Source organism: Aethalodelphis obliquidens, unplaced genomic scaffold, assembly GCF_003676395.1.
Source record: "Aethalodelphis obliquidens isolate GAN/ISIS:26980383/991018 unplaced genomic scaffold, ASM367639v1 scaffold10, whole genome shotgun sequence".
In the NCBI taxonomy this organism is placed as follows: domain Eukaryota; kingdom Metazoa; phylum Chordata; class Mammalia; order Artiodactyla; family Delphinidae; genus Aethalodelphis; species Aethalodelphis obliquidens.
Genome location: NW_020837954.1, coordinates 1,439,995 through 1,467,969, shown reverse-complemented (window position 1 = coordinate 1,467,969; position 27,975 = coordinate 1,439,995). Strand labels below are relative to the sequence as shown.

Below are 27,975 nucleotides of genomic sequence, written 5' to 3'. Positions count from 1 at the left end.
CGAGGGAAGTCAGTAGCATCAAATGCTGCAGAGGTCAATGGAGGTAAGGAGAGGAAACTCCATCAGTTAGATTAGCAACTAAGAGGTGGCGAGTGCGGCCAGAGAGAGGTTAGTGGAGCGCTGAGAGGGTGGGCTTCCGGCTGTGGGGGAAACCTTTTCAAATGAAACGCAGTTTGAGTAGGTGGCTGGAATTGCAACCTGCGCTGCTTCCCCGCGCGCGCCACAGTCATGCGTGCACACTCTTACACACCAGAGGGCTAACAGGGACTTGGCGTTCCCGGACAGGGCTCCCAGAGATCCTGCGCAGGCGCCTCCGGAGCCCGCCTGCTCTGCCGCGAGCCCCTCCCCAGGCCTGCAGAGGGCGCTGAGTCTCGGAGAGCCGGGGCGTGACGCCGCTCTAGCTAGCGCTAGCGCTCGGGCTCGGTGGTGGGCGCCGTAGCTCCGCGTCCCGCACGCCTCCTCCCAGCACAGGTGGGTCCGCCGGCGGGGGTCAGCAGTGCTTGGGATCCGTGGGGGGGGCGGGTAGCGACAGCCTCTGAGCGCGGAGTAGTCCTCATCACCTAAGTGCTCCAGCTCGGCAGGCTCCGGCGAATCGGGCTGTGGACAGGGCTGCACGAGTGCAAGTCCCATTCCGGGTGGATGCCTTCAGGACGTGCAGTGCCTGTCCCGGAACCCCTTAACACCCCAGGGGTCTCCGCCCCGGCTCGCCCGCGGCTTCCTGGGGACGTCTAGGGACGGGGCTACCAGGGGCGGGGCTCCCATGATTGACACGTCTCTCCCCAGGTTTCACGGGCACCACTTGACCCCTACCCTGCCCTGAATCTGAGCCAGCACCATGGTGAGAACCCTGAGCGCAGCCCCTCACCTCCGCATGCCCATGCCCTTGCCCCTGCCCCGCGTGGCCTTGCCTCCGTTGCCCGATATAACGGAGTGGGGGTTCCGGTGGGTATGCCCCTGCAAGGCAGCCTGCACTCTTGCAACCCGCCCATCCCTATAGCACGGGCGCCTGAAGGTGAAGACATCGGAAGAGCAAGCGGAAGCCAAAAGGCTAGAGCGGGAACAGAAGCTGAAGCTATACCAGTCAGCCACCCAGACTGTCTTCCAGAAGGTGGGGCCCTCAGAGGTCGTCCCCTCCCACAGTGGCTCCCTTAGAATAGCACTGAGGCCAAGAACTGCGCCTTAGAGTCAGGCTGCTTGGATCCATATCTGCGTTCTATCAGGTACTAGCTGTGTGTCCTTGGGCAAGTTACTGAATCTCTTTGGACCTCAGTTTGCCCATCTGTAAAATGGGCCTAACAATTGCACTTACTGCATAAGGCTGTTGTGCAAATTAAATGAGAGAATACATGTAAACCCATAAAGTGCTTTGTATAGTACCTACAGTATAGTATGGCATTCACAGAACAGTCGGTAGTTGTATTTATGTTATTAGCCCTGTAGCAGGAGAAAGATATGATCTCTCTGACCCTATCTACCTTCTCAGCGCCAGGCTGGAGAGCTGGATGAATCAGTGCTGGAACTGACAAGCCAGATTCTGGGAGCCAACCCTGATTTTGCCACCCTCTGGAATTGTCGCCGAGAGGTGCTCCAGCGGCTGGAGGTCCAGAAGTGCGTTGGGGTTCAGAGCCCCGGGAAGATGGCCCTGGCTCTGCCCCTGCCCTGCCTGGGTCCAGGGCTGGAGGAAGAGTGGGGCAGCCAGGGGCATAGGCAGAGGGCAGTGGAGGGCTGGGTGCAGAAAGACAGGAGTGAGCTGAGATTGGGTGTTGGAGGGCCCTGACCCCCATTCCCCTCTGGGTGCAGGTCCCCCGAGGAGTTGGCCGCTCTGGTGAAGGCAGAACTGGGCTTCCTGGAGAGCTGTCTGAGGGTGAACCCCAAGTCTTACGGTACCTGGCACCACCGCTGCTGGCTGCTGGGCCGCCTGCCAGAGGCCAACTGGGCCCGGGAGCTGGAGTTGTGTGCCCGCTTCCTCGAGGTTGATGAGCGGAACTGTACGTGCCCGCAGATTCTGTCCCTACAGCCCTCACCTGCCCCACATTCCGGTACAAGGGCCTCAGTAAGGCCCAGAGTGGGGAGGGATGGCCAGGATGGGCCCACTGAGCTGATGGCAAAAGGGATGATGGAGCCAAATGTATCCTCCATGGAGTGCAGAGAGGTGTTTCTCAGGATCTCCGAGGGAACTCCAGGGGTACCAGCCGGGGAGATTCTCTTGCCCTGCGTCTGAGATGTGCTGTCTGCCCTTCCCCCCAGTTCACTGCTGGGACTACCGGCGGTTTGTGGCTGCGCAGGCAGCTGTGCCCCCTGCAGAGGAGCTAGCCTTCACTGACAGCCTCATCACCCGAAACTTCTCCAACTATTCCTCCTGGCATTACCGCTCCTGCCTCTTGCCCCAGCTGCATCCCCAGCCAGACTCTGGACCCCAGGGGCGCCTCCCTGAGGATGTGCTGCTCAAAGGTAAGCAGAGTCAGGGGGTGCTGGGGAGGACTCTGCAGTGCCACCCTTCCAACCCTGATGCCTAGGCCTGTTCCTGAACCTGCCACTCAGGAACTTGCCTGGCTCTGGGGGTGCATAAGATCCAGCCCCTGGCTGCAGGGAGCCCAAGTGTCCAATGGGGAAGATAAAACTGAAATGTGCAGCCCCTGGGCAAGGCCAGCCTATAGGTGAAACTGCAGGCTGGAGGAACTCCACGGTGAGGGTGGGATGTTGGGGTGGCCAGGAGCCAAGCAGGGTCCTAACCACAACCCCATGCCTCCGTGGCCCCCGCAGAGCTGGAGCTGGTGCAGAACGCCTTCTTCACTGACCCCAATGATCAGAGTGCCTGGTTCTACCATCGTTGGCTCCTGGGACGAGGTGAGCAGTGGGGGAGGAAGCTGGGTGATTAGGGCTTAGAAGGAATGGAAGAATATCTAAGGAGACCTGAGGCTGTGTCTTCCCCCAGCGGATCCCCAGGATGCCCTGCACTGCCTGCACGTGAGCCGGGATGAGGCCTGTCTGACTGTCTCCTTCTCTCGGCCCCTCCTAGTGAGTCCTGCAGCTTTTGCCGGAGAGCATCGTGGATCGTGGGCCTGGTGCTCTTGGAGTGACGGGTCTCTCTTTGTCCCCCGTGCCAGGTGGGCTCCAGGACGGAGACCTTGCTGCTCATGGTGGACGAGTCACCGCTGGCCGTGGCGTGGAGGACCCCAGATGGCAGGAACCGGCCTAGCCACGTCTGGGTATCCCAGGATTGGTGGGCAGACTGGAGGCTGGGGTAGGGCTGGGCTGGGACTGTCAGGAAGGTGGTGCCGCTGGGCTTTTTCTTAACCCCGTGCTCTCAGCTCTGTGACCTGCCCGCCACCTCTCTCAACGACCAGTTGCCCCAACATACATTTCGTGTCATTTGGACAGCAGGCGGTGCCCAGAAGGAGTGTGTGCTCTTAAAAGGTGACATAGCCCGCACCTACCCCCTTGGCAGCAGCTCTCACCCCTCTCTTCCTGTCATGGGTGTCCCCTCCTACCACCTGCTCTTTCTTACAGGCCGCCAGGAGGGCTGGTGCCGGGACTCCGCCACGGACGAACAGCTCTTCAGGTGATGGCGACGGGGAAGCGCACAGACAAGGATGGGGGCTCTGGACTTTGGGCATCAGGCAGCTGGGCAGGAGGCTGGGGGCTTAAGCAGTTGATCTCAGACTGGACACTGGGGCTGACTAGTACCCCAGGGCTGGAGCATCATCCCCTCCCCCGCCTGCCCACCCTCAGGTGTGAGCTGTCGGTGGAGAAGTCCACGGTGCTACAGTCCGAGCTTGAATCCTGTAAGGAGCTGCAGGAGCTGGAGCCTGAGAATAAATGTGAGGCCCGCTCCCCTGAGGAGGCCCCTTTCTAGGGGGGCGCCCCTTGGGGAGAGTGGGAAGGCTCTCCAGAGGATGGGAGCGGAGGAGGATCCAGGAGAGACCATCCGCTTCCCTGCCCTCTCCCCAGGGTGCCTGCTCACCATCATCTTGCTGATGCGGGCGCTGGACCCCCTGCAGTATGAGAAGGAGACGCTGCAGTACTTCCAGACCCTCAAGGCAAGTCGGGTCCATGGGAACCGGCGAGGGGGAGGCCCAGCGGGCAGGAGGAGGGCAGCTGACATGCATTCTCCGTCCCTTCTCCCTGCCAGGCCGTGGACCCTATGCGGGCAGCGTACCTGGACGACCTGCGAAGCAAGTTCCTGCTGGAGAACAGCGTGCTCAAGATGGAGTACGCGGAGGTGCGCGTGCTGCACCTTGGTCACAAGGTAGGGACTGCGCACGCGCCTTCCCGGCCTTCGCCCTGCTAGCTGGCCTCCCTCTTCTTCAGGACCTGGCCGGCTTTTATGTCCGCTCCCTGGGCCTCAGCCGAGACACTCGCCATGCCCCCGGCTTTCCTTCAGTCGCATGTGCCTTTCTGGACATTTCTTCCTCAACTCCTTCCCATGCTTCTCTCCCTGGAGCAGGCCCCAACACCTAAAACCTCAATAGTTTCCAGAACTTTCTGACAAACCCTCCAGACTCTCTTTTTCCTCTGTAGTCCTTCCCAATCAATCTCCCCAACACGTCACTGCTGCCCACCTTCGCCCCCACCAGCCAGTCCCAGACTCACCAGGCCCGCTCCCACCAGTGCCTGTGTTTATCCCAGCACCCTCCTCCGTCCCCTTTACCTGCCCCACTCCCACCACTCCACTGGCCACCCAGCCCGAGGGCTCAGGCCTCTCCCATGTCCTTGACGTGGAGCATGTACTGCCAGGGGTGCTGAGGCAAGCGTCCCACCTACTCCCTCTTCTCCTCAGCTGGGGTCCCCAAGGGCCTGTGTGGGGCACACAGGGCAAGTGCCTGATAAACGATGGCTGAGGACTTTCCTCCAGGTCTCGCTGGGTATCTCATCCCCCCTCCTCAGGATCTGACGGTGCTCTGCCATCTGGAGCAGCTGCTCTTGATCACTCACCTTGACCTGTCGCACAATCGCCTCCGAGCCCTGCCCCCTGCCCTGGCTGCCCTGCGCTGCCTCGAGGTAAAGCACTTGCTCCTGTGTCGCTGTCCTGGGTGATCCTTTTCCCCTTCCTCCACCTCAGAAGTCTGCCCACCCTACAAAGAGATGCCCACAGATGACCCCTGCCTTCTCCTCTGTCACCCAGCCTGACCCCAGGAGCCCTTCCATGCACTGTAAGCTGATCACCCTGGGTTCCCCACTTGCTTGTACCAGTCCCAGGCTGACAGCTGCCTTCCCTGCCTTGTCTTCCCTGCCCTCCCTGCTCCCCAGGTGCTGCAGGCCAATGACAACACTATCGAGTCCCTGGATGGTGTCACTAACCTGCCCCGGCTGCAGGAGCTCTTTCTGTGCAACAACCGTATCCTTCCTTCTGGGTGCCTTTCGGACAGCAGGTAGTGCGAGGTACCACACCAGGAAGAGACAGACAGCAAGCAGGGTGGTGTTGCCCCTGCACATGGAGAGGGGGCTCCGGCTGTCTAAGCTGAGGAGAGAGGGTAGCCTGGCGCTGTATGAGGCTATCATTGACTTGTACTGGTAGAGTTTTGGAGGGTGGAAGTAAGTGACTTCCTCAAGCCAGAGTTCACAAACCAGCAGCCTACAGATATTCTTGGGTAGCGCATCCTGTTTTTAAAATCAGGAAGTTTCATATTTTAAAAAATCTAGAATTTTGATTCTTCTTTAAAAAATGGCAATTAAAGCAACGTTTAGCCTGCATTTCCACTTGGCAACCCTTGGCCATTGGTGGATCATGGGTGCCTCTGCATCTGGGGCTAGCTTTCACCTTGGCCATAGTCTCCACCACTCCTTCTGGGACTGTAACCAGTCAGCCTCCTGTGCTTCCTGCCTGGCCCCCGGGGGCTGGTGTTTGCAGTCTAGAGCCTTACGCCCTCCGGGGAAGCGGACAAGGTACCCACCAAGCAGGCTGCTAGGCAGCAGTCCCTGTTCTTGAGGGAAAGCAGTGATGGGTGCACAGGAGCAGGTGGATCTGGAGGAACCTGCCGAGCTTTCCTTGACTCCTGCCCAAGGCCTCCAGCAGCCTGCAGTGCTCCAGCCTCTTGCCTCCTGCCCCAGGCTGGTCCTCCTCAACCTGCAGGGCAACCCCCTGTGCCAAGCAGTGGGCATCTCGGAGCATCTGGCTGAGCTGCTGCCTTCAGTTCGCAGCAGCCTCACCTAAGAGACTCTGCCCCCGCCCCCTGCCCTTTAACTTATTGGAACTGAATAAAGAATGAAGAGGCCCCCAAAGGCTGCTAAGCCGCCGCCGCCACCATCATTACTACCGCTACCTATCCTGGAAAAGAAAGGGAGAGAGCGAGGGTATGTCAGTTCACCCCCTCTACTTTCATTTTATGCTCAGTCCTGCTGTTCCCTGTCATGGAGAACCAAAGCCTCAGTATCTGGGGCAGAATCAGGGCAATGGCTGGATTTGAAGCTACATTCCAGTTTGGGGCTGGGCTGGGTCTAAGTTCCAGGCTGGAATCAGATTTGAGTCCATGTTCTGGTTGGGGCTGGACCACAAAGCAGCTGGAAGTCTCTCTAACTGAAAGGGGCTCGTAGAAGTTTCTCCCGTGACCTGTGCCCCTTCTAGATGCCCTGTCTGCCCTTGGCTCTCCTTTACCACAGCTGAGAAAGCTCTTCCCAGGAGGAGTGGGCCAGGGCGCCCTGGCTCCCCTGTCTTACAGCAACACTGTCAGTCCCCATGAGTAGCATGCTCTGGATAAAGAGCTCTTGGAGATCCGTGATCCCATATGATCCTCACAAGCTCTCAGGGCTGAGACGATTAGGCCCATAGTACTGATGAGGAAACTGCTGTTAAGATGCACCCAAGGTTGCCGACCTCAAGTGCTGGAGCCAGAGCTGTCTCTGCAACTTGGTCTGGGATTCCAGATTCATGTTCTTGCTTCTGGATTGGGCAGAGCCTGGCCCCAGCTCCCGAGGTACCGAGACGGTGTCTTTTCCCGTGGTCCCCCTTCCAACACACATACACATACCTTGTCCTGACTTTGAAAGCCCTGAGGCACTTGAGCCTCCCCGGAGGGAGGAAAGGGGAGCGACTCAGGGGTGAGGGCACTGAGTCAAACCTGGCTGGGTGGGGAAAGAGAAAGATTGAAACAAGAGGGAGAGAATGTGACAAGGCATTTACCTGGTTCCCTGAGAATCTACCTGGACCCACATGTGCTCACACACAACCAGACTCTCAGGGCCCTGCCCCTCCCATATCCGTAGTGATACACAGACAGCCCCTCCACGAAGCCCTTTGGCTGACCTGCCTCACACCTGCCTGGAATTTTGATTTCCACTAGTGCATCCTCTGAGCGTGCTGGAGGATGTGGGGACTTAGACCTGGACAGGAAAAGGTCATGGGGATGTGAAGGGCTCTGTGCCTGGTCCTGGGGCCTCTGTCCCTACTCCCCAAGCCACCTCCCTGCCTGATGCATCACCAAACTCAGCCTCTCCTCCAGTCCGCTTCCTTGTGTCCCCTTGCCCACCCTGTTTTCACTGTCTTCTGTTCAGTGTCCCATGGACAGAGCTGGGACAACAGCGGGATGGAGGGAAGAGACCCCAGGAACAGGGTCCCAGCCTTCCGGAAGATGTCTGACCTCCTCTTTGCCTTGGGGCTCTGTTGGTGGCCTCCCTGGCGTTTCTCCCAGTGTCAGGGTGAAGTTGGGGTGGGTGCCTGGAGCCGGTTGGTCAGGATTCCCAGGAAGAATTCCAGGTTGGAGAGCCCTGGCCTCCAGCTCACCAGACATTCATCTCAGTGAGAGAAGGGGGTACTCTGCAGCCTGGGGAGCGGGGGCCTTCATTCCCACCTGAGCCTCATAGCAAAGACCTCAGCCTCCTCCAAACCCCTCGGTTTGGGGGGTGGGGGGTGGCAGAAAACAAGAGATTGCTTCTACTCTGACCCCCCCTAATCCCCAACCTGGAGGGACACAGGAAGCAGGGGGCAGCTCAGTCATGCTGGGGCCTGGGGCCTAGCTAGAGGAAGAAGGAGGGACAGACAGATGGATGGTGGGGGCTGGCTGGTGGAGCCAGTCAGAGGGCCTGGCTGCTGGTGGAGCCAGTGTGTACCAGCCTGGGATGCTGGGGGCTCCCTGGGCAGGACGAGTCCCAGAGCCAGGCCGGTGGGCAGTTTCACAGGAACAGAGGTGGGCAGCCTGAGCTTGGGAAGAGCGAGTCTGCTGGATAGAGTGTGGGTGGACCCTCCCTGCCCCATCGCGCTAGAGAAACTTCCCACACTACAGGGACGATTCTTTCCCCCTCACCCGCACATGGACATCCACCAAGCCAGGTGCCCCATCCAGAAAGCTGCTCACGGACCCCTCCCAGGAGATGACACTTGTCGCAACCTCCTCCACCGAGGAGAAGGTGCTTCTGATGCACCCAGTTTCGCAGGAGTCAGCATCCCTCGGACGGTGTGATCTCATCAAAGCCTTCCGACTTCAGCCCTGACAGACCCCGCCCCCGCCCCCTCCCCAGCCCGGGCCCAACCCCGCCTCCAGTCGGTTCCTGGCTCCTTGAAAGGGGAAAGAGGGTGCGGCCTAGCCTCATTTCCCACCCCTACCTCGGAAACAGCCCCCAGAGGCTGGGCTTCCTCCCTCGAGGATGGAGCAACCTTCCTTCCCCTTCTTCGCAGAAGCCTGGCCCCGCCCTCCCCCCTCATAAACCACTTACCGGCCCGCCCCACGCTTTCCATTCCTGAGGCGGCCTCAGTCCCGTCCCATCAGTCCCGACCTGTTCCACCCAGAGATGCCAGCACCTTCGTCAGGTGAGTCCCCGGCCAGGTGGGGTGCGAGCCAGCCCGAGCCTGTCGGTCCCAGTGAGGCTGCTCCCCACACACCGAGACTCTACACCTGGGAAGCCCGGCTCGGGGCACCTCTGCCCCCGCCCAGCCCCTCCGGGCAGCTCCGCGTGGGTGTTTGACCAGCCGTGGGGAATATGTCAGGAGCCCAAGTCGTGAATGTCACTTGCCTGTGTAACGCAAGGAGCCTTGGGTGGGGGATTCCCCCCAAGAAATGGGTCCTTGAGGCAGGCAGCTCTGGAGCTCTAGACTAAGGAGCTGGCAGGTGGAGGGAGCAGGCCCGGGATGGTCTGAGCTGCTGCACCTCGAGGGTGTGACAAGCGTCATCTCCTGGGAGAGGTGCGTGAACAGCTTTCTGGATGGGGCATCTGGCTCGGTGGATGTCCATGTGCGGGTGAGAGGGGAGAGACTCGTCTCTGTAACGTGGGAAGTCTCTCTAAGTGAGTCTGAAAGGAGTCTTTGGGGAAGGTCTCTGGGTGGGTCTGAGGGAATCTCGGGGTCAGGATCAGATCATCTCAGTCATCTGGCTGGGACTGAATCAGCTCTCTGGATGGAGGGTTTCTGGCTGAGCTGACTGGGGCATGCTGTAGGGGTAAAGGAGGTCTGTGTGAGCGATCAGAGCCTCCCTGCCTTGTCCACACAGGCACGACGACGGGCAGTCCTCGTTCAGATGTGGGCCGCTGGGGCGGGAACCCCTGGCAGCCCCTCGTGACACCTTCTCCAGAGCCGGAGCCGGAGCCAGACAGACATGCTCGCCACGGGGGCCGCCCCTTCTGGGCTCGCTGCTGTGGCTGCTGCTCGTGCCAGAATACAATAGATGAAGACTGGGGGCCTGAGCCCGGCGGAGACCACGGCTCTAACTCCAGGCCTCGAAGGCCCAGCCCCAGGGATCGAAGACCCGACACCCCGGGTGGAAGACCCAACACCCTGGGTCGAAGACCCGACTCCCGGGGCAGCACTGTGACCACAGCTAGAGACGACACCATCCAAGGTGAGGCCCACCTGTCCACGTTATCTGAGAGCCAAAATGCTTTAATGGGCCTGAGACTCATTCTGGCATCTCTGGGGGCCTGGGAGGCTAGTGATGCAGGGCCGGACTCCCCACGGGGCTTCACTGAACCTGAGCTCTGGCCTTGCAGAGGGAAAGCTGGTGGTGACTGGTGTGGATCTGCTGAGTTCACCCTCGGACCAGAATCGCCAAGAGCACCACACGGACGAGTTCGAGTACAATGAGCTGATTATCCGCCGTGGGCAGCCTTTCCACATGGTCCTCTTCCTGTCTCGTCCCTATGACTCGTCCGATCGTGTCACCCTGGAGCTGCTCATCGGTAGGTGGAGCCCGCAGTGGGAGGGGTGAAGGCCCTGGGCAGGGTGGAGCGGGGGTAGGGGGCTGCGTAGCAGGGTTCCCCGCCCTGGTATTGGGGTCAAAGGGGCAGCTTTGGGCTCCTCACTCATCCCACTCCTCGCCCCTGCATGATAAGGCAGGCGCAAGCATGTAAGTGTGTCCCCAGGGGTGCCTCAGGGAGGGTCTGTTTTCCTAGGCTCACCCTCTTCAAGCCTCCAGGAGCATCTGTCTCAAAATTCTTTTTCTTCAGGTGTTTGGCCCAGCATCCCCTTCAGTGTTTCTGCCTCTGTGTGTCTTTCTTTCTGGGTCTGCCCTCCTTCCTCAGGGTGTGGCTCCACGCTTTCTCCCACTGTGTCTCTCGGTCTCTCTGTCCCCATGGCCCAGGGCAGGTGCCTCCCTCATTGCATTGCTTGGTGGCTACTGACTGCCTAGGCCGGTGCTTATGCTGCCGCAGGGGGCCGGCGACCCCTCGTACCCTTTGATTAGGGCCTAGCCTTGCCCACCCCAGCCTGTAATTTCCCAGGTACCCCCACCACCTCCAGCAAGGATGCCCTGGGCTTTGGAAGCTGCAGCCCCAGGGAGCAGGCAGGGTTGAACTTCAGGATAGGAACTGCCCTTTCACACGCAGCAGGGGCAACTGGACCCAGACAGGGTGGCTCTGCTCCTCCAGCCCAGGTGCTGGAACAGTCAGGCAGGGAGAGCGTGACGGTGACCTGGTCTCTTCTAGTCGCCTCTGAGTTAAGTGTAGAGGGAACAGGTTTGGGATGTTGGACTGGATCTCTGCCCTGACATGTGGGCAAACACTGGGTGGGGACAGAGCTGCTCTCAGATTGACCCAGGCGATGGTCCAACTCAGGGACACACTCACTGGCTCATACACTTTCTGGGTGGGGCTGCGAGAAGTCCAAGGCACCATCCCCCACCCCCACCCCCGCCTTCACATAGGCTGCAGCAGCTAATCGATGCTTCCCCCACTGCAGGAAACAACCCTGAGGTGGGCAAGGGCACCCACGTGATCATCCCAGTGGGCCAGGGGGGCAGTGGAGGCTGGAACGCCCAGGTGACCAAGTCCAGCGGGAAGAATCTGAACCTACAGGTCCACACCTCCCCCAATGCCATCATCGGCAAGTTTCAGTTCACGGTCCGCACGTGCTCAGAAGCTGGCGAGTTCCAGTTGCCCTTTGACCCCTGCAATGAGATCTACATCCTCTTCAATCCCTGGTGCCCAGGTGAGCCTGCTGGAGTCAGAAGCAAGGCATGGAGAGGAGGGGAGGGCAGGGCAGGGCTTCCTTTCCTGGGTCTGGCTACGTGCCTGGGTACCTAGCCCTAGGAGAAGCCAGCCTCCCATTGTCCAGGTGAGGGGACCTAGATCCAGGACCTAGAGAGGTGACCAGCCCAAGGTCACACAGTCTCACCTCTCCTGGGGAAGGGCCCTGGTTACAGCCACCCTCCTCTGATCATCTCTGTCATGCTCACTGCATCCTTCCTGGGAGGAGTGCTGTCAGGCTAGAGGCGTTCCTGCTCTTCCTCTGCGGTCATGAGTCCTGCAGAATCAGCCCAGGGGCAGGTGGGACCCAGGGAGAGGGCTGGAGGGGACCAGGCATATATGTTTTGGGAACACAGAGGACACCGTGTATGTGGACCGTGAGGACTGGCGGCAGGAGTACGTGCTTAATGAGTGTGGGAGAATTTACTATGGGACCGAAGCACAGATTGGCGAGCGGACCTGGAACTACGGCCAGGTACGGCTGGCTGGGGCCTCGTGCACTCAGGGGCACTAGAGGCAGGTGGGGCGGGGTAGGGGAGCAGATGCTGGCCTAAGGGTCACCTCTGCCCTTCCTCCCTCCAGTTTGACCACGGGGTGCTAGATGCCTGCCTGTACATCCTGGACCGGCGGGGCATGCCATATGGAGGCCGCAGGGACCCCATCAGTGTCTGCCGGGTCGTCTCCGCCATGGTGAGCACCCTCGCGTCTCTGAGCCCTACCATGTGTCTGCCTGCTGCCTCCCCTGCTCCACCCCACACTCTTACCCTTCCTGATTCTGTCACTGCTCTTGCAAAGGGTACTGTGGGAAGTGGTCTCACCCCTCTTCCCTCCCTCGCCTGTCCCCCAGCGTTCCCCTTCCTGGCTCCGGTTCCAGCTCTTGCGTAATGTAGGGCCAAACCCCAAACTTGGCACACCCAGCATTCACATTCATGTGTCAGACCAGGACAGGTTGGGGGGGTGGGGGGGGTGGAGTGGGCAGAGAGCTCTGGGAGTGGTGAGAGGGGCTCAGGCTGCTACTGGACCCTGAAGCCTTTAGGGGTGAGGGATGGTTGCAGGGTCAGAGGCTGGGCCGGGGGCCACACGGCAGGCCCTGGGCTTCTCCCCCAACTCTGCCCCACCCCGTCCTGTCCTGGGCAGGTAAACTCCTTGGATGACAATGGCATCCTGATTGGGAACTGGTCTGGAGAATATTCCCGCGGCACAAATCCCTCGGCGTGGGTGGGCAGCGTGGAGATTCTACTCAGCTACCTACGCACCGGCTTCCCTGTCCCGTACGGCCAGTGCTGGGTTTTCGCCGGTGTGACCACTACAGGTAGTGGAGGGACGGGACAGGAGCTGCCTGGGCCCTACACGAAGGAGGGAGGGAAGCCAGGCTCCGCCTTCACGAGCCCAGCCCAGCTGTGGCTACAGTGTTGGAACAGGCAGGGTGGCTGGTAGGCTGGCCTTAGTGTTAACAACCGAGAGGGGCCTAGGGGAGAAGGGGGAGAAGGGACAGTTAGGGACAAGGCGAGGCCGGTGGCCTGGATTCCCCTAACCCCCAACACTCCCTGGCTCGGTGCCCTCCTGACCCTAGCGACCCCTGACCCAGTTGCCCCTGTCCCCTTGCTACTCCTGACCTCATGCCTCACCTGCCCCCCACCCCTGCCCGGGCCCCGGGCCCTGAACCCCCAACCCTGGTTTCCCCACAGTGCTGCGCTGCCTGGGCCTGGCCACCCGTACCATCACCAACTTCAATTCCGCGCATGACACAGACACGTCCCTCACCATGGACATCTACTTTGACGAGAACATGAAGCCACTCGAGCACCTGAACCATGATTCCGTCTGGTGAGGCTGGGGCTGGCCTGCCCTTCCCTGCTGAGGACTGGTGACCCGAGGCCTGGGCACCAGGGGGATGCCGGGGAGGCCCTGGGGGGTGGGCAGCTCACGGAGCCCTCTGGCCATGTCCATCCAGGAACTTCCACGTGTGGAACGACTGTTGGATGAAGAGGCCGGATCTGCCCCCAGGCTTCGATGGATGGCAGGTTGTGGACGCCACACCCCAGGAGACCAGCAGCGGTGAGGCGGGGCCCTGCCTGGCTCCTGAACCCCACTTGGGGCCCCTCCCTGTCTCCCCAGCCAGGGTAACAAACTCCAGCGTCCCGGACGGGGCCTTAGAGCCGGGTCCTTTAAGCCCGCAGTTCTTCAAACAGACTCCTCAGGGCAAATCACCATGTGGCTCTTCATTTATTTTTACCTTTCTGCGTAACTATTTGCCTAAATTTTATTTATTTGTAATGATTATTACACTCAGATGGCTCAAAAGTCCAAGGATTCGAGAGAATTCAGTGAGAGGTTTCCCTCCCCTGACAAATCCACTATTCCCACTTGCTTTTTTATTTACATATCCTGGAGGTAATTAATTGAAGGACGCTTTTATTTATATATATTCTTTTAAAGTTTAAAAAGTCATTATTTTAAGTAAAACATGCTTGGAAGGAAAAAAAAAGGATATAATTGTATAGCATAAAGTATACAATTCCCTATCCTCTCTCAGGTGGTTTGTTTCATTTTGTTTCAAGGAAATTTCTATATCCTACTCCAGACCTGATACATTGGACCTTCAGGGAATAGACTCTAGGAATCTGTATTTTTGAAAGTTCTGGTGATGTTGCAGATCAGCTGGGTTTGGGAGTTCCTCTAGGGCACAGAGCATTAGGTCAGCAGCAGAGCAGACCCAGCCCCCGACTTTCTCTTTCAACACATATTCTCACTTTTACCAAGTTCCTCTCGTATCTGTTCCACTGCTCCACTGACTTATATGTACAGTATGAAAAAATCAGGGTTCAGATAGGCTCAAAGGAGAAAAGAGCTTCTGTAACACAGTCCAGCCTAAGAAGTAATCACTGATGACATAACCTACTAGTCTCTTTTCCACAATGCACATTTCTGCAAAAATTAGACTTCCCGTGCTCTTCTCAGACAGGTCCCGCACACCCTTCCCACCTTAATACTCTGGCCCCAGGCAGCCCCATCTGCCGGACCGGTTGCCTCTCCCCCCAACCCCTGCCACCTCTCCCTTCCTCACCCTGGGTCAGATAGCCTTCCCCTAGCCTACATTCCTCCTCTGGTCTCTGGCCAGACCCCTCCCCCCTCAGTCATCTCTGTGAACGGTGCCCCCTGAGTTGTGCAACCCCAGTGATGCCTGCGACGCTGGAACAGCCTGCAGGACACCGGGAGATCTGAGTTCTCGTCCCCACTCTGGGAAGTGGTGGGCTGGGCGGCAGCCAGGGCCTCTGAGGCCAGCCAGACCCGGGCTTGATTCTAGCTTGATCACTTCTTAGATATGTCATCTTGGGCAAGTTCCTTGCACCTTCAGGTTTTGGTGTTCTTGTTTGGAATATGTGGATGATATATACCATACAGGGCGGTTGGAAGGATCTAATGATAAGTCATAGTAGACTAGCAGCATGGCTGCAGCTTAGCAGCTACTCAGTTAAGTATTAGCTCCTTCCTTCTCTCTGTATCCAACTGTCTTGGGAGATCCTGGCATCTGCTTTGCCTCACTGAGCCTGTCTCCCCATGTGTAAAAGGAGACCATCGTGCGAGGTGTTTTCTAAGATTCTCTCCTGTTGGATGGCCCTCACTTCCTGTTCTGTGTCCTCTCCCACCAAGCTGCCTCCCTATCAACCCATCTCTTCCAGAAAACCCTCCCGAGCACACTGAGGACAGACTCTGTTTCCCACCAGCTCCCCTCTCACCTCCCCACAGAGAGGACACAGTAGGCTGCAGAGCTGAAGGGTTGTTCTGGATCTTTCTGGAATGGTGACTGTGATGTCATTGCTCTCCCAGCCGGCAAGCAGAGCCACGGTGGGCTCTGGGTTTGTCTTGATGTAGGATGGCTGTTGACCTCAGAGGGTTACAGACAGCTGACATGCAGCTTCAGCCAGTAGAGGAAGTATGCCAGCAATTTGATTAGCAAGGCAGGCCTGTCCCCACAGTTGTCCCTGTCCCCCTATCCCCCACCAAGGACTGAGGCCAGATAGAACGTGTGCACTCCTTTGTTTAACCTCCCTGAGTTGGACTGGTGGGAGCTGACCCCAGGCAGTGGGCGCTGGGCCTGGATGGGTGGGCCCAGGATCTGGGTGGGGGGTCCCCCCTCAGCCTCCTTGGACCTCTCACCCCCATGCTACCCTTACTCCCCTAGGCATCTTCTGCTGTGGCCCCTGCTCTGTGGAGTCCGTCAAGAATGGCCTGGTCTACATGAAGTATGACACACCCTTCATTTTTGCTGAGGTGAGGCCTGTGTGGCAGGTGCCTTTGTGGGCAGCCTGGGGAGACCAGGGCACTGGTGTTAGCCCTGGGTTCTCTGGTCCTGACCTCACCACCGACCGACTAGCTGTGTGACCTTGAGCAAGTCACTCATTCTATGAGTCTTAGTTTCCCCAGCTGTTAAAAGGGGGATAATAATGGCTGCCATGCTTCCTGTGCTCAGGATCAAAAGAAATAATGGGTATGAAGCTGCTCTATAAGTCGTAGAGTCAGCGAGCGAGCGTAAGGGATTACTGTTATTAATGTTGAATGCATTGTAAGGGGCCTCCCAGACCAGTTTCTTCCCCACTCTCTGGCCTTGTCTGGCTCAGCTTGGAAAGTCTCCCGGTTTGGCTCTTCCAGGAAGCTCCCAACCTTTGGATCTAGCCTTCCATGCAGCTCCTAGCATGCAGGGAAGGCAGCTGGGGGTCAGGCCCACCCTCAGACCCTCTGGCTCACTCACTCCCGGCTCACACCCCACACACGCCCCAAACAGGTGAACAGTGACAAGATCTACTGGCAGCGGCAAGGTGACGGCAGCTTCAAGGTCGTGTACGTGGAGGAGAAAGCCATCGGCTCGCTCGTCGTCACGAAGGCCGTCGGCTCCAACATGCGGGAAGAGGTCTCCCACATCTATAAGCACCCGGAAGGTACCAGCCCCCCAACCTGGCCAGCTCCGACCACGCCAAGGGTTCCCACCAAGTACTCGCCAACGCCAGCAGCAGTGGTAGGCTCACCATTGACCCTCCACCCCCAGGCTCAGAAGCAGAGCGGAAGGCAGTGGAGACCGCAGCCGCCCACGGCAGCAAACCCAACGTGTACGCCATCAGGGACTCCGCTGAGGACGTGGCCCTGAAGGTGGAGGCGCAGGACGCAGTGATGGGGCAGGACCTGACCATCTGCGTGGTGCTGACCAACTGCGGCAGCAGCCCCCGGACTGTGAAGCTGCACCTCTACCTCTCCGTTACCTACTATACCGGCGTCTCTGGGTCTGTCTTCAAGGAAAGCAAGAAGGAAGTGGTGCTGGCGCCGGGGGCCTGTAAGTGCTTCTTCCCCAGCCCTGCCGCCTCCCCCGCCGCCCCACGGCTGGGCACCCCGGGGCTGGGGACATGGAGACCCCAGGATGCCGGGTCTGGGGAAGCTGGCCTCAGTGACACCATGCCTCTTCCCCCGCAGCGGAGCGCATGGCCATGCCCGTGGCCTATAAGGAGTACCGGGTCCACCTCGTGGACCAGGGGGCCATGCTGCTCAACATCTCGGGCCACGTCAAGGAGAACACGCAGGTGCTGGCCAAGCAGCACACCTTCCGTCTGCGCACCCCGGACCTCACCCTCACGGTAGAGCAGCTGGCTGGGGCAGGGGGAAATCGGAGGGCCAGGGGAGGGGGCACTGGGCCAGGAGCCGTGGCAGGAGGAGGTCAGGGACTGGCTCTGAGCTCCTGGGCTTCGGTTTCCTCCTCTGGAAAATCAGATCTCATTTCCCTGATTCTGTGGTGGCCGCAGCTGGAGAGTGGGTTGGAGTTTCCTGTCTGGCTTTGGGAGAGCTCTCTCTCGGGGGCAGAAACGTGGGGTGAGGGCGGTCTTGATTCGAAGGAGCTCTCCCTCTCTGGGGGAGCGTCTGGTCCCGTGAGTTCGGCCAGGGGCTCTGATGGGGGCCTCTTTTTCTCTCAGTTACTGCGAGCAGCCGTGGTTGGCCAGGATTGCGAGGTCCAGATTGTCTTCCAGAACCCCCTGCCTATCACCCTCACCAACGTTGTCTTCCGGCTCGAGGGTTCCGGGTTGCAGAGACCCAAGACCCTCAACGCTGGGTGAGTCCGGCCCCTCCTCCTTCCCCTGCCGCTGCCCTTGCCTGCCTCCTGGCGGCCTGGGTCCCAGCTTTGCTTCCTCTCTCGGTCAGGACGGTAAGGTCTGTCGCTTGGGGCCCGCCAGCAGCACCTCCTGACTCAGTTCAGCCCACCCAGCACTTAAAAGGCCTGCTGTGGGCAGTGCTCCGCGGTGTCCCCGCCCTGCCTCACCGGCTCGTTAGGGAGCTAAAACCTCACATAGGAATCCCTAGCAACTCGTCACCACTGTCACCCAGCACTCAGCAGTTGAGCAGGCACTTTCAGGAATATAAGTTCATTTGGAGACCACAAAAACCCCTTCAGGTACATTAGAGATCATCACCTGGGCCGTGTGCCCCAGGGCAAGTGACTGATCTCCTCTGTGCCTCAGTTTTCTCACCTGTAAAGTACGCATAACGATAAGCCTGGCTCTGAGGATCAGAAGAGACGCTGCCCGCAAAGCCCCCAGGATGGTGCTCGGCACAGCATTCGTGTTCTGTTGGTAGCTGTCCCCCCCCCCTTTACAGATGGGGCAGCTGGTGGCCGCATCTCACAGGGTCTCACAGCTCCTAAGGGGCAGGCTCTGCCCCTCCCGCTCTGCTGAGAGCACAGGCTCTCAAGCTTGCTGCTGGCGTGGTGGCACGAGGGCCGAGCAGCAGTTCCGAAGGCGAGAGCCCTGTGCCTCGGGCCCTCACCCAGCCTGCCGGGGCCTGATCCCGAGCCACGTGAGGCTCTGGGCCAGGCCAGTGCCCACAGTCGTGTTCCTGGGCCTGTGCTGCCATCTCTGACGCAGGAACAGCACAGAGGGAAAGCAGAGCAGGCCAGAGGCTGACTTCTAAGATCAGCCTTCTGGGGACAGGGACAGGAATTTTCCTCATTCGACAAAGAGCTCCCGAAGGAGAGTGACAGCATGCGCTCGGAGGGGCTGGGTGAGGAAGCAGAGGGTCCCTGCCCACCCTGCCCATCCCTCTCCCCACACGCAGCAGGCGGCTCTGCCTGGTGGTGGCTGCCGCTTTCCCCAACAGGCCAAAGCTGAAAAGGTTGCTGTTCAGATCTTTGCCCCAGCCTGGCCCCCTGGATGATGGGACACATCACAAACGAGTGCTCTCCTTCCGTCGCCCTAAAAGGGTCTCTGGCAGCTTAGAGAGTGGAGCTTGGAACTCCCAGACAGCTCACCTGCTGGTGTCTCTCACCTGCAGCGGACAGAGGGAGGTTCACCTGTTCTGAGGGATTCCCCAGAGCGGGACTCCCCTCAGCAGCCCCACCAGATCTTTGATTCTTGCCCCTGCCTGGGAATAAGGAAAGGACCGCTGCACTGAGTGATGGAGACCCAGCTCCTCTCTTCAGCTGTGGGGCTTGTGCGAATCTCCCCCCACTTAAAGGTCTCAGTCTTCCCATCGGTAGGTGAGAGGGTTAGATGGTAGTTTCTCAAGGCAGGTCCTCCTTGGACACCGTGTGGCTCCTCAGCTGCTGTGAGCCCAGGCCAGGGCCACCAGGACAGCTGAGAGCCCTGAGCTCCTGGCTCGGATATATTAGATTCCAAAACGGGCATCACTTCCCTCTCATCTGGGCATCCAAGGCTGTGGCATGGAACCCCGTTGTGCCACCCAGCCTGCTGAGCGGCCACTTAATAAACGTTCCAGAACTTACTCCTTCAGATGGCTATTGTCACCACCAAAGCAGTCACCAGGGGAAGCTGGAAGTCTGCTCCAAATCCTTCTCGGGAATTTCCCCCAGAGCCTGAATCACATTCTCTAGAATGTCCTTAGGGTGGTCTTCTAAGGGGGTGGATTTGACTTTGGGGAAACAGCCTCAAGTCATTTAGAATTAAGATTTAATTAATAAGGTAAGTGAACAAGGTGGGTCATCATGCCCTCTTCGATCAGAACTGAAGCTTGGCTGTACAGGAGGGGCAGTGACTTGTCCAGGTGTGCGTGCACACCCAAGTCGGGTGCGTGTGATGCGTGTGTGGTTTTAAATGGCTGTGAAGGAAAATCTGAGAGGAGTTTTTTCAAATGTTCAACAGGGTTGAACCAGTACATCATTGAAGGACAATGCTAATTTGGATGTCTAAGTTCTGATGTCCTGTCAGGGAGTTGGTTTTATTACCTGCACTCACTTACGGGCACATTCCAACATGAGCAGCTGACGTGCTCAGCTTAAAGTGGCAAACTGGGGTACAGCCAAGGTCTCGCCTGACTCTTGAGACCTACTCTTAAGGGTAGGAAGAGATCTTGACATCCCTAGCTGGAATCTGGAGAGCATTTTCTCTTGGAAATAATGTTATAAATAAAGGCTAGGCTCTGAAATAGTACAGTTCAATCATAGTATGGGTTAAATAGACTTTTGAAGGCTGATCTGAACCTAAACAACCTTTAACCTGCATCGATGGAAAAGTGAGCACAAATTAAAAGTGCAGATTCGTAACCAGGCAGAGTATAGCCTACCTGCTAAGTTATAGACTTAATTTCTTTCTTTCTTTTTTTAAAATAAATTTACTTATTTATGTATTTATTTTTGGCTGCGTTGGGCCTTCGCTGCTGTGCGCGGGCTTTCTTTATTTGCGGCGAGCGGGGGCCACTCTTCGTTGCGGTGCGCAGGCTTCTCGTTGCAGTGGCTTCTCTTGTTGCAGAGCACAGGCTCTAGGCACACGGGCTCAGTAGTTGTGGCGCACAGGCTCTAGAGCGCAGGCTCAGTAGTTGTGGCGCATGGGCTTAGTCGCTCCGCGGCATGTGGGATCTTCCCGGACCAGGGCTCGAACCTGTGTCCCCTGCATTGGCAGGCAGATTCTTAACCACTGCGCCACCAGGGAAGTCCCTAGACTTAATTTTGAGTTGTATATTATGATAGGAAGTCTAGAAATTAAGTCTATAACCTAACAGGTAGGCTATAGATATCTATCTCCCTGTCTCCCCTGCTTCCCACCTTCATAGAGCTTGGAGGCACCTTCAAGACCATCTGATCCCACCCCCTCATTTTACATTCGCTTCCATTTTACACCAGAAAGTGAGGACGACTGGTACCTTGTTCTAAACCACACAGTTAACAACGGTAGAAGAAGGAGTACAGAGTGGTCCGGGGACGCCCCTTGGAAGCAGGCTGTTTTGCCCCAAGGAGAGCTCATCCTCAATGTTGGGGTGTTGACTCATTCTCTTGGAGGACTGTGGTGTTTGCACAGAGTCTGGCTCCAGAGGCAGTCCCCAAGGCAGGCTCAGGTTGAGCAGGGGACAGAGGTAAAGGTTTAAGGCAGAGGCAGGAAAGGACAGATGCTAACAGGCGTGAGAAGGTGCGATATAAATGCAGTCACAGTCAGTGTGTAAGCACACGTGCAGATTGCTGGAGGAGCTCAGAGAAGGGTGAGATTCATTTTCCTGAGGGCAGGAGGTGCTCCAGGGAGCCCTCACTGAGGAGGAGTTGTGAGCTGGGTCTGGAGGCAGCCTGGGGGCAAAGCTTGAAGACAGAGGTGAGTTCAGGGAAGGGGAGGAGCTCAGTGGGACTGGCGGGCAGGAGGAATGGGGGGATGATGAGGTGGTGCAGGCAGGCAGGGTGACTCAGAGTGAGCCTGTGTGTCAGGTTAGAGAGCTACAGTTTCATCTATCTCATAAACACTGAGGAAGCCAAGCCGGTGAAGGGCTCAGTTCATCTCTGAGTGCTTGGAGAATAGAATGGAAAATGAGATGGGAGGCAAGGAGGCCAGTTAGAAGGCTGGTGAAATTGTGATTCCCAGACGGGTGGTCTGGGACTAGAGGTCCATGGGAAGGAAGAAAATAAAGACACTGTAGTGTGTGTGTGCACACCAGCATGTGTGTTTCTTTCTCTCTCACTCACACACACGAATGTGTGTCAATTTAATTTAAAGATGCCAATTGTCTGTTCTTTTTTTTTTTTTTTTTAATAACAAGCTGAAATATGATCGTAGCAGAGGATGATTAATTTTCTTCCACCTTCTTCCTCGGCAAACCTGAAAGTATGTGACAATACTGTGTTGAGCCCCAAAGTCTCCCTTTGAAGTTTCCTTGTTCTTGGAAACCCTACGGGGATTGGGGCTGACCTGGTTGGGGCAGGAGCATTGGCCGTGGAGAGGAGGGGAGGCAGTGCCTTTGTCTCTGTCCGGATGTTTGTGAGAGCAGGGAGGGAGGAGTCCTGGATGCTGAGATTTCCAGCTCCAGCAGCTGGGTGGGTGGCCACTGATCTAGCCTTGCAGAGGTGGCCTTGGGGTTCAGGCTTTGTTCCGGGTGTGGAGATTCCAGCTGAGCCCAGAAATGCCTGAAGGGCTCCACCTGCCGCTCCTTCCTTCCTGCCTGCCCCATCAGCCCTTACTCCCCACTCCACCCTCGGTCACCCCAGGCCCATGATCCTATCTCTGCCCACAGGGACATTGAGGGCAACAAGAGAGTGACACTGCGCCAGACGTTCGTGCCTGTGAGACCAGGCCGCCGCCAGCTCATCGCCAGCTTGGACAGCCCACAACTCTCCCAGGTTCATGGGGTCATCCAGGTGGATGTGGCCCTGGCCGCTGGTGGCGGGGGCTCCTCAGATACTAGAGGCAACGGTAGCTCAGAGGAGACCATCCCTATTGCATCTTGAGGTGGGGCTTAGCCCTGGGCCAGGAGCAATGCGAGTGGAGTCAGATGAGCAAGGGCATTGCCTCAAGACAGGGGCCCGCTGCAGAGCGGTTCCCCAGGGCCTCAGGTGGGGAGACCGGGACATCTGGGGAGGAACCAATCTCATTTGCACAGATGCTAATAAACTGTTTTACAATGAAGCTGCCGTTCTGTCCATCTGTCAGTCTATGCCGAGCCAAGGAGCCCCACGGCCTATCCTGGGGATGCCCTTGGCATTTCTGACGCCCCTAGTTCTGAGAAGCATGGCTGGCACGTCAGCAGTGGTACCACTCAGCAGCTCTTGAGATGGGGCCGCTTGGCGTCAGGACAGCCTCCAGCGCTTACCTGCCCAGTCTTCACCCGCTGACCAAAGCCCTCGGAAGCTCCCTGGGCTCAGTGGCCTGCCGCCTCCACAGCACCCCCTGTGGGAAAGAAGAACCTAAAGTCCCTTCTGTAGGCACATGTTTGAGGTAGAAATAGGCTGGAGTTCTCTCTGAGCAGCAGAAGCCACTTTCTAATATTGATCTTCAAATATCCTCGTCTAAGAATTTTTACAGAAGTAATACGTGTTCAGGGTTGAGCATTAAGAAGATACAGAAAATTATAAAGCAGAAAATAAAAATAATCCTCAAGCCCCGCCACGTACAGAAAGTAACTTAACGTTGTGTGTCATATGCTGCTTCCCTGCCCCCCTCCCACAAATGACCTATGGTGAGCATTTTCCTACAGCATTAAATAGTCTTTGAAAGCATCGTGTTTAGAGACTGGATGGTAGGCTAGGCTTCCAGGCCACCCTCCTGGTCCTCCTGGATCTCTGGCTATCCTTCTCAGTTTCCTCAGCTGGGGCCTCCGCCTCGGCTCAGACTCCAGTGTTGGGGTGACTCAGGCCTCTGCCCCAGGCTCTCTCTCATCCCGCCACACTCTGTCAAGGTGAGCTCTGCGAGACTCGAGGTTTTAAGGGCTGCGGGCTCCCAAAACTGTATATTTTCCTTGAACCTCAAATTTGTATATTTACTGCCTTCTCCGTATCTCTACAATGTGGATGTCCAATGTGGATGTCTCAAAGACACCCGAAGTATAACACATCCAAGGTCAGACTCCTGGCCTCCCTCCAGCCTATATCCTCCTACATCTTCCCCTGCATCAGTAAATGGTACCTCCGTCTTTCCAGTTTCTTGGGCCCAAACTCTTGGAGTCACCCTTAACTCCTTTCTTTCTCTCACATCCCACATTCAATCTGTCAGCAAATCTTGCTGGTTCTACCTCCCATTCATAGGTGTCTAGAATCTGACCACTCCTTATCTCCTCTACAACTGCCATCCTGCCCGAGCTGCCTTCATCTCTCAGCTGGACTGTTGCACCCCTTTCCTAATCATTTCCCCATTTCCACTCTTGCCCTTTGATACCCTGTTCTTCACGCAGCAGCTGGAACGAGCAGGTGAACCAGATCATGTCAATCTTCTGCTCAAAACCTTCCACTGGGGCTTCCCTGGTGGTGCAGTGGTTGAGAGTCTGCCTGCCGATGCAGGGGACATGGGTTCGTGCCCCGGTCCGGGAAGATCCCACGTGCCGCGGAGCGGCTGAGCCCGTGAGCCATGGCCGCTGAGCCTGTGCGTCCTGAGCCTGTGCTCCGCAATGGGAGAGGCCGCAACACTGAGAGGCCCGCATACCGCAAAAAAAAAAAAAAAGAAAAAAAGAAAAAAAAACGTTCCACTGGCTTCCCCCAAAGTCAAAGTCCTTACAGTGCTCTGTGACTCCGCCCTCCCTCCCCTTCCCCTCCCCCGGCTCAGTCCATCCAGCTTGCTGGCCCCTTCCTACCCGACAGCGCCTGGCACATTCCTGCTCCAGGGGCTCTGCAGGGCTGCGCTCTGCCTGAGGACTTCTTCCCCACATAGCCCCATGGCTCACTCCCTTTTCTCCTTCAAGACTTCCTTAAGTGCCACAATCTTAAGGTCTTCTCTTCCATCCCATTTTAAAATTGCAACACCTTCTATGTTTCCTGTCTCCCTTTTTTCTTTCTTTTTCTCCGTAGTACATGTTACCATGTGGTGTTCTATACATTAAATTTTTTGTATCATTTATTATCTAATTCTCTCTACCAGTACTGCACCATCCTAGTCCAAGCCACCATCCTCCCTCACTTGGATTGAAGCCCCAGTCCTCTCACTAGCCTTTGCCCTGCCCTGTCTATTCTCAACTTGGCAGCCAGAGGGATGCTTTTAAATGTCAGTCAGATCATGTCACCGATCTGCTCACACTCCCCAGTGGCTACTCACTTCTCGCAGAATAACAGCCGTGGCTGCTTCACTTTCTTGGTGTTTCTCAAAGCCTTGACCTCCTGGCCTTTGGACTAACAGTTTCCCCTGCCTGGCACACTCTTCTTCTGATATCCATGTGGCAGGCACTCTCCCCTCCTTTGAAGTCTATCCTCGAATATCACTGTCTTAATGCGGCCTTTTCTGGCCACCCTATTTTAAATTGCAACCCACTCCTCTCCTCGTGACCACTTTTCCCTGCTTTATTTTTCTGCATAACACTTATCCACATCCAACATATTCAATATTTTAACAATGCATTTATTCATTGTGTCCCCCCTCCCCCAAGTGGAATATAAACTCCACAAGAGCAGTGATTTTTGTCTGATTTGGTCTCTGTTGTATGCTCAGAATTTACTGCATAGAAATGCTCACTAAATACTTGCTGAGTGAAGAAGAATTTGGCACTAATCTATTTATATGTAATAACACCTGTCATCTTCACAATGACCTCATAAGGTCACTGTATTATAATTTCCCCTCTACAGGTGAAGAATCTGAGGCAAGGGGCTAGGGAACCCATCAAAATCATTTAGCACTCTAGAATAGGATTAGAACCTGGGCAGTCTGGCTCCACAGCCTGTATTTTATCTCAGACTGAAAGTGACCCCACAGAGCTCTTAATTCCACCCCCAAACTCTTCTTCCTCTAGTTTCTCCCATCTCATTGTTACTATAATCACCCAGTTGTTCCAGCCAAAAACCTACAAGTCACCCTTGATTCCTCCCCCTTCTCTCCTCCCAGATTCACTCCACCAGTATTTCTTATGAGTTCTATGTCCAAAATCTCTCTGAATCTGTCACTCTCTCCACTTGCACTGTCACTGTGCTCTCTCCCTATGGAACTGCCATAGCCTCCCTGTGTGTTTCCACTCTTGTTCCTGAATAATCCAGTTTCTACACAGCCAGTGAGCTTTCTAAGCTCTAAATTAAATCCTGGTACTCTCCTGCTTAAAACCAGATAAGGCTGGTACTGAGCCCAAACAGCAGCTGTTTGCTGCTTGGAAAGCCAATATACAAGAGACAAATGTTGCTGGGAAGGGTATGGCTGCTTTATTCAGGGGGCCAGCAACCTGGGAAGATGGTGGACTAATGTCCCAAAACCAACCTCCAAATTTCTGGTTAGGGGACAAAGGTTTTAAAGGGGAGTTCCAGGGGTGTACAGGAGGGGGGCCTATGTGCAGAAGAGCACAGTCAGCTCCAATAATAATAATAAATAATAAACTGGTTGTGTGGTGTTCTGGTCAGCAACATCTTGATCTTCTACTCTAGGGTCGGTCTGCTCCCATATCTTTAAGCCCAGTCCCTGGAACTCTTAAGCAAGCAAGATTAATTGTCCCCTAGTCAGCTAGTCATTCTCCAAATAGCTCTAAGACATGCCAGGGTCAGTAGGAAGGGAAGATGCATGTAAATTTTTAAATCTCTGCTGCTCAAAATGGAGCAGCTTATGTTATGGCTACACTTCCAGTGCTTTCCCATCACCCTTGGACCAATGCAAAGTCTTACCCTCATCTATCTGGCCCTGCAGCCCTCTCCAACCTCAACTCCACCACATGCCCCTGGCCCTGCTGTCTCAGCCCCACAGTCCTTCCGCTTCTCAAACTCACCAACCTTCTATCTAAGACTTGGCATCTGCCCTTCCTTCTGGAGGAGCACCCTTCCTCCAGGTGGCATGGCTGCCCCCGTCTTTCAGGTCTCAGCTCAGATATCAGCTCCCCATAGATCTCTTCCCTGTCCATCAATCCGACTAGTTTGCCGCCTCCAGTCTCTTAAGTATATCACCCTATTTTATTTCGTATCCTACCTAGCACTTATTGTTTAACATCAGCGTGTTTGTTTATTTATTAAATTCTGTCTCTTTTCTCTAAAATGTAAGCTCCTTAAGAGCTTATCTGTCTTGTTCACACCAGTGACCCAGAACCTAGAACAGGGTCCAGCACAGAGCTGCACAAGAAATGTTTGCTACTTACAAAGTTAAAAGCAACGATTTGCAACATATAACTTATAATTGTTCCTTGAATTTATGGAGCAAGCCCCAGTAGTTCTACTACATTTTTGTTTTGTTTTGTTTTAATTTTTTAAATTTATTTTTGGCTGCATTGAGTCTTCGTGGCGGTGTGCGGGCTTCTCATTGCAGTGGCTTCTCTTGTTGTGGAGCACGGACTCTAGGCACGTGGGCTCAGTAGTTGCGGCACGCAGGCCCTAGAGCGGTAGTTGTGGTGCGGGGGCTCAGTAGTTGTGGCTCATGGGCTTAGTTGCTCCGCAGCATGTGGGACCTTCCCAGACCAGGGATCAAACCCATGTCCCCTGCATTGGCATGTGGATTCTTAACCACTGCACCAGCAGGGAAGTCCTGGTACTATGTTTTTTTAATAAAAATGAACAAATGACATGATTTCTTTGATTAACTTCTCATTCCTAGAAACTTAAGTCTTCCCAGAATTTTACTGTTCTTTTCTCTCTCTCTCTCTCTTTTTTTAATTGAAGTATAGTTGATTTGCAATGTTGTGTTAATTTCTGCTGTACAGCAAAGTGATTCATTATACATATATATACAATCTTTTTCATATTCTCTTTTTTTTTTTTTTTTTTTTTTTGCGGTACGCGGGCCTCTCACTGTTGTGGCCTCTCCCGTTGTGGAGCACAGGCTCCAGACGCACAGGCTCAGCGGCCATGGCTCACGGGCCCAGCCGCTCCGCGGCATGCAGGATCCTCCCGGACCGGGGCACGAACCTGTGTCCCCTGCATCGGCAGGCAGACTCTCAACCACTGCGCCACCAGTGGAAGCCCTTTATATTCTTTTATATTCTTTTCCATTATTGTTTATCACAGGATATAGAATATAGTTCCCTGTGCTATACAGTAGGACCTTGTTGTTTATCCATTCTATATATACTAGTTCACATCTGCTAACCCCAAACTCCCAGTCCATCCCTCCCCGACCCCCCAAAGTTTTGCTATTCTAAATAGAGCTGTGATAAATATCCTTGTATAAGCACATAAATCTTTGGGCTTATTTTAAATTATTTCCTTAAAATAACCCCCCAGAGTGAGAATTATTGTGTAAAGGGGATTGAGCACATTTAAGGTGGTTGATACATTTTATTAAGTTAGTTTCCAGAAAGGTTGAGCAGTAATGCAACAGTATCTCTTTTTATTGAGCTCCCAGGAAAATGTGAGAGCTTAAGATTTCTAACAACTTTGTAACTTGCTTCACATTTGTTCATTTTACCTTGGTCCCCTGTATATATTAGAGCTCACAAATGCTTGAAAGCCTCAAAAAGAAAAACAAAACAAAACAACAACAACAAAATGGGAAAGGAATGCTATTCTCCAAACAGCTAGAGGGAAAGAAACAAATATATGTTGAGCTCCTACTATGAGTTAAGCTCAAACTGGGTGCTTTATGGAGATCATTTCCTTTAATTCTCTGGGGGTGAGCATCAAAATCCCTGTTGTTCCAGCTTAATTTGTTCTTAGACTTCTGGTTCCCCTCCCCTAGAATGTAAGGGCAAGGACCTTATCTCTCTTATGCTTACTCATTGTGACTTACAGTA

The 27,975-nt window shown here is 55.7% G+C and overlaps 2 protein-coding genes across 3 annotated transcripts; both read left to right on the top strand.

Annotated features, from left to right (window-relative positions):
- Window positions 1-333: 333 nt before the first annotated feature.
- RABGGTA (Rab geranylgeranyltransferase subunit alpha) lies at window positions 334-6,234 on the top strand. Of its 2 annotated transcripts, none has more exons than XM_027110938.1 (17): window positions 334-471; window positions 784-838; window positions 998-1,108; window positions 1,484-1,608; window positions 1,801-1,988; window positions 2,248-2,451; window positions 2,764-2,847; window positions 2,936-3,018; window positions 3,108-3,209; window positions 3,312-3,417; window positions 3,511-3,562; window positions 3,733-3,821; window positions 3,952-4,040; window positions 4,133-4,249; window positions 4,888-5,001; window positions 5,251-5,338; window positions 6,006-6,234. In XM_027110938.1, exons 2-17 carry the CDS (start codon window positions 836-838, stop codon window positions 6,152-6,154), a joined length of 1,704 nt encoding a protein of 567 aa, XP_026966739.1. In that variant the 5' UTR covers window positions 334-471; window positions 784-835; the 3' UTR covers window positions 6,155-6,234. The 2 variants fall into 2 exon arrangements, with proteins under 2 accessions (XP_026966739.1, XP_026966738.1); XM_027110937.1 differs by lacking the exon at window positions 334-471 and adding an exon at window positions 503-635.
- Window positions 6,235-8,612: 2,378 nt separating this feature from the next.
- On the top strand, window positions 8,613-22,265 carry TGM1 (transglutaminase 1). The gene is made up of 15 exons (XM_027110936.1): window positions 8,613-8,743; window positions 9,420-9,767; window positions 9,916-10,104; window positions 11,102-11,350; window positions 11,745-11,863; window positions 11,971-12,078; window positions 12,526-12,700; window positions 13,077-13,215; window positions 13,343-13,446; window positions 15,575-15,663; window positions 16,175-16,328; window positions 16,436-16,717; window positions 16,855-17,015; window positions 17,349-17,485; window positions 21,874-22,265. The coding sequence occupies exons 1-15, from the start codon at window positions 8,725-8,727 to the stop codon at window positions 22,085-22,087; spliced, it is 2,487 nt and encodes an 828-aa protein (XP_026966737.1). The 5' UTR covers window positions 8,613-8,724; the 3' UTR covers window positions 22,088-22,265.
- Window positions 22,266-27,975: the final 5,710 nt, after the last annotated feature.

What these genes read in the sequence shown, in the direction of transcription:
- RABGGTA (XM_027110938.1), top strand. An exon ending in CAGCGGCTGGAGGTCCAGAA is followed by an intron (nt 1,609 to 1,800) that starts GTGCGTTGGGGT and finishes CTCTGGGTGCAG; the next exon opens with GTCCCCCGAGGAGTTGGCCG. An exon ending in ACCGGCCTAGCCACGTCTGG is followed by an intron (nt 3,210 to 3,311) that starts GTATCCCAGGAT and finishes CCGTGCTCTCAG; the next exon opens with CTCTGTGACCTGCCCGCCAC.
- TGM1 (XM_027110936.1), top strand. An exon ending in CACCCTGGAGCTGCTCATCG is followed by an intron (nt 10,105 to 11,101) that starts GTAGGTGGAGCC and finishes CCCCCACTGCAG; the next exon opens with GAAACAACCCTGAGGTGGGC. An exon ending in ACCCCAGGAGACCAGCAGCG is followed by an intron (nt 13,447 to 15,574) that starts GTGAGGCGGGGC and finishes TTACTCCCCTAG; the next exon opens with GCATCTTCTGCTGTGGCCCC.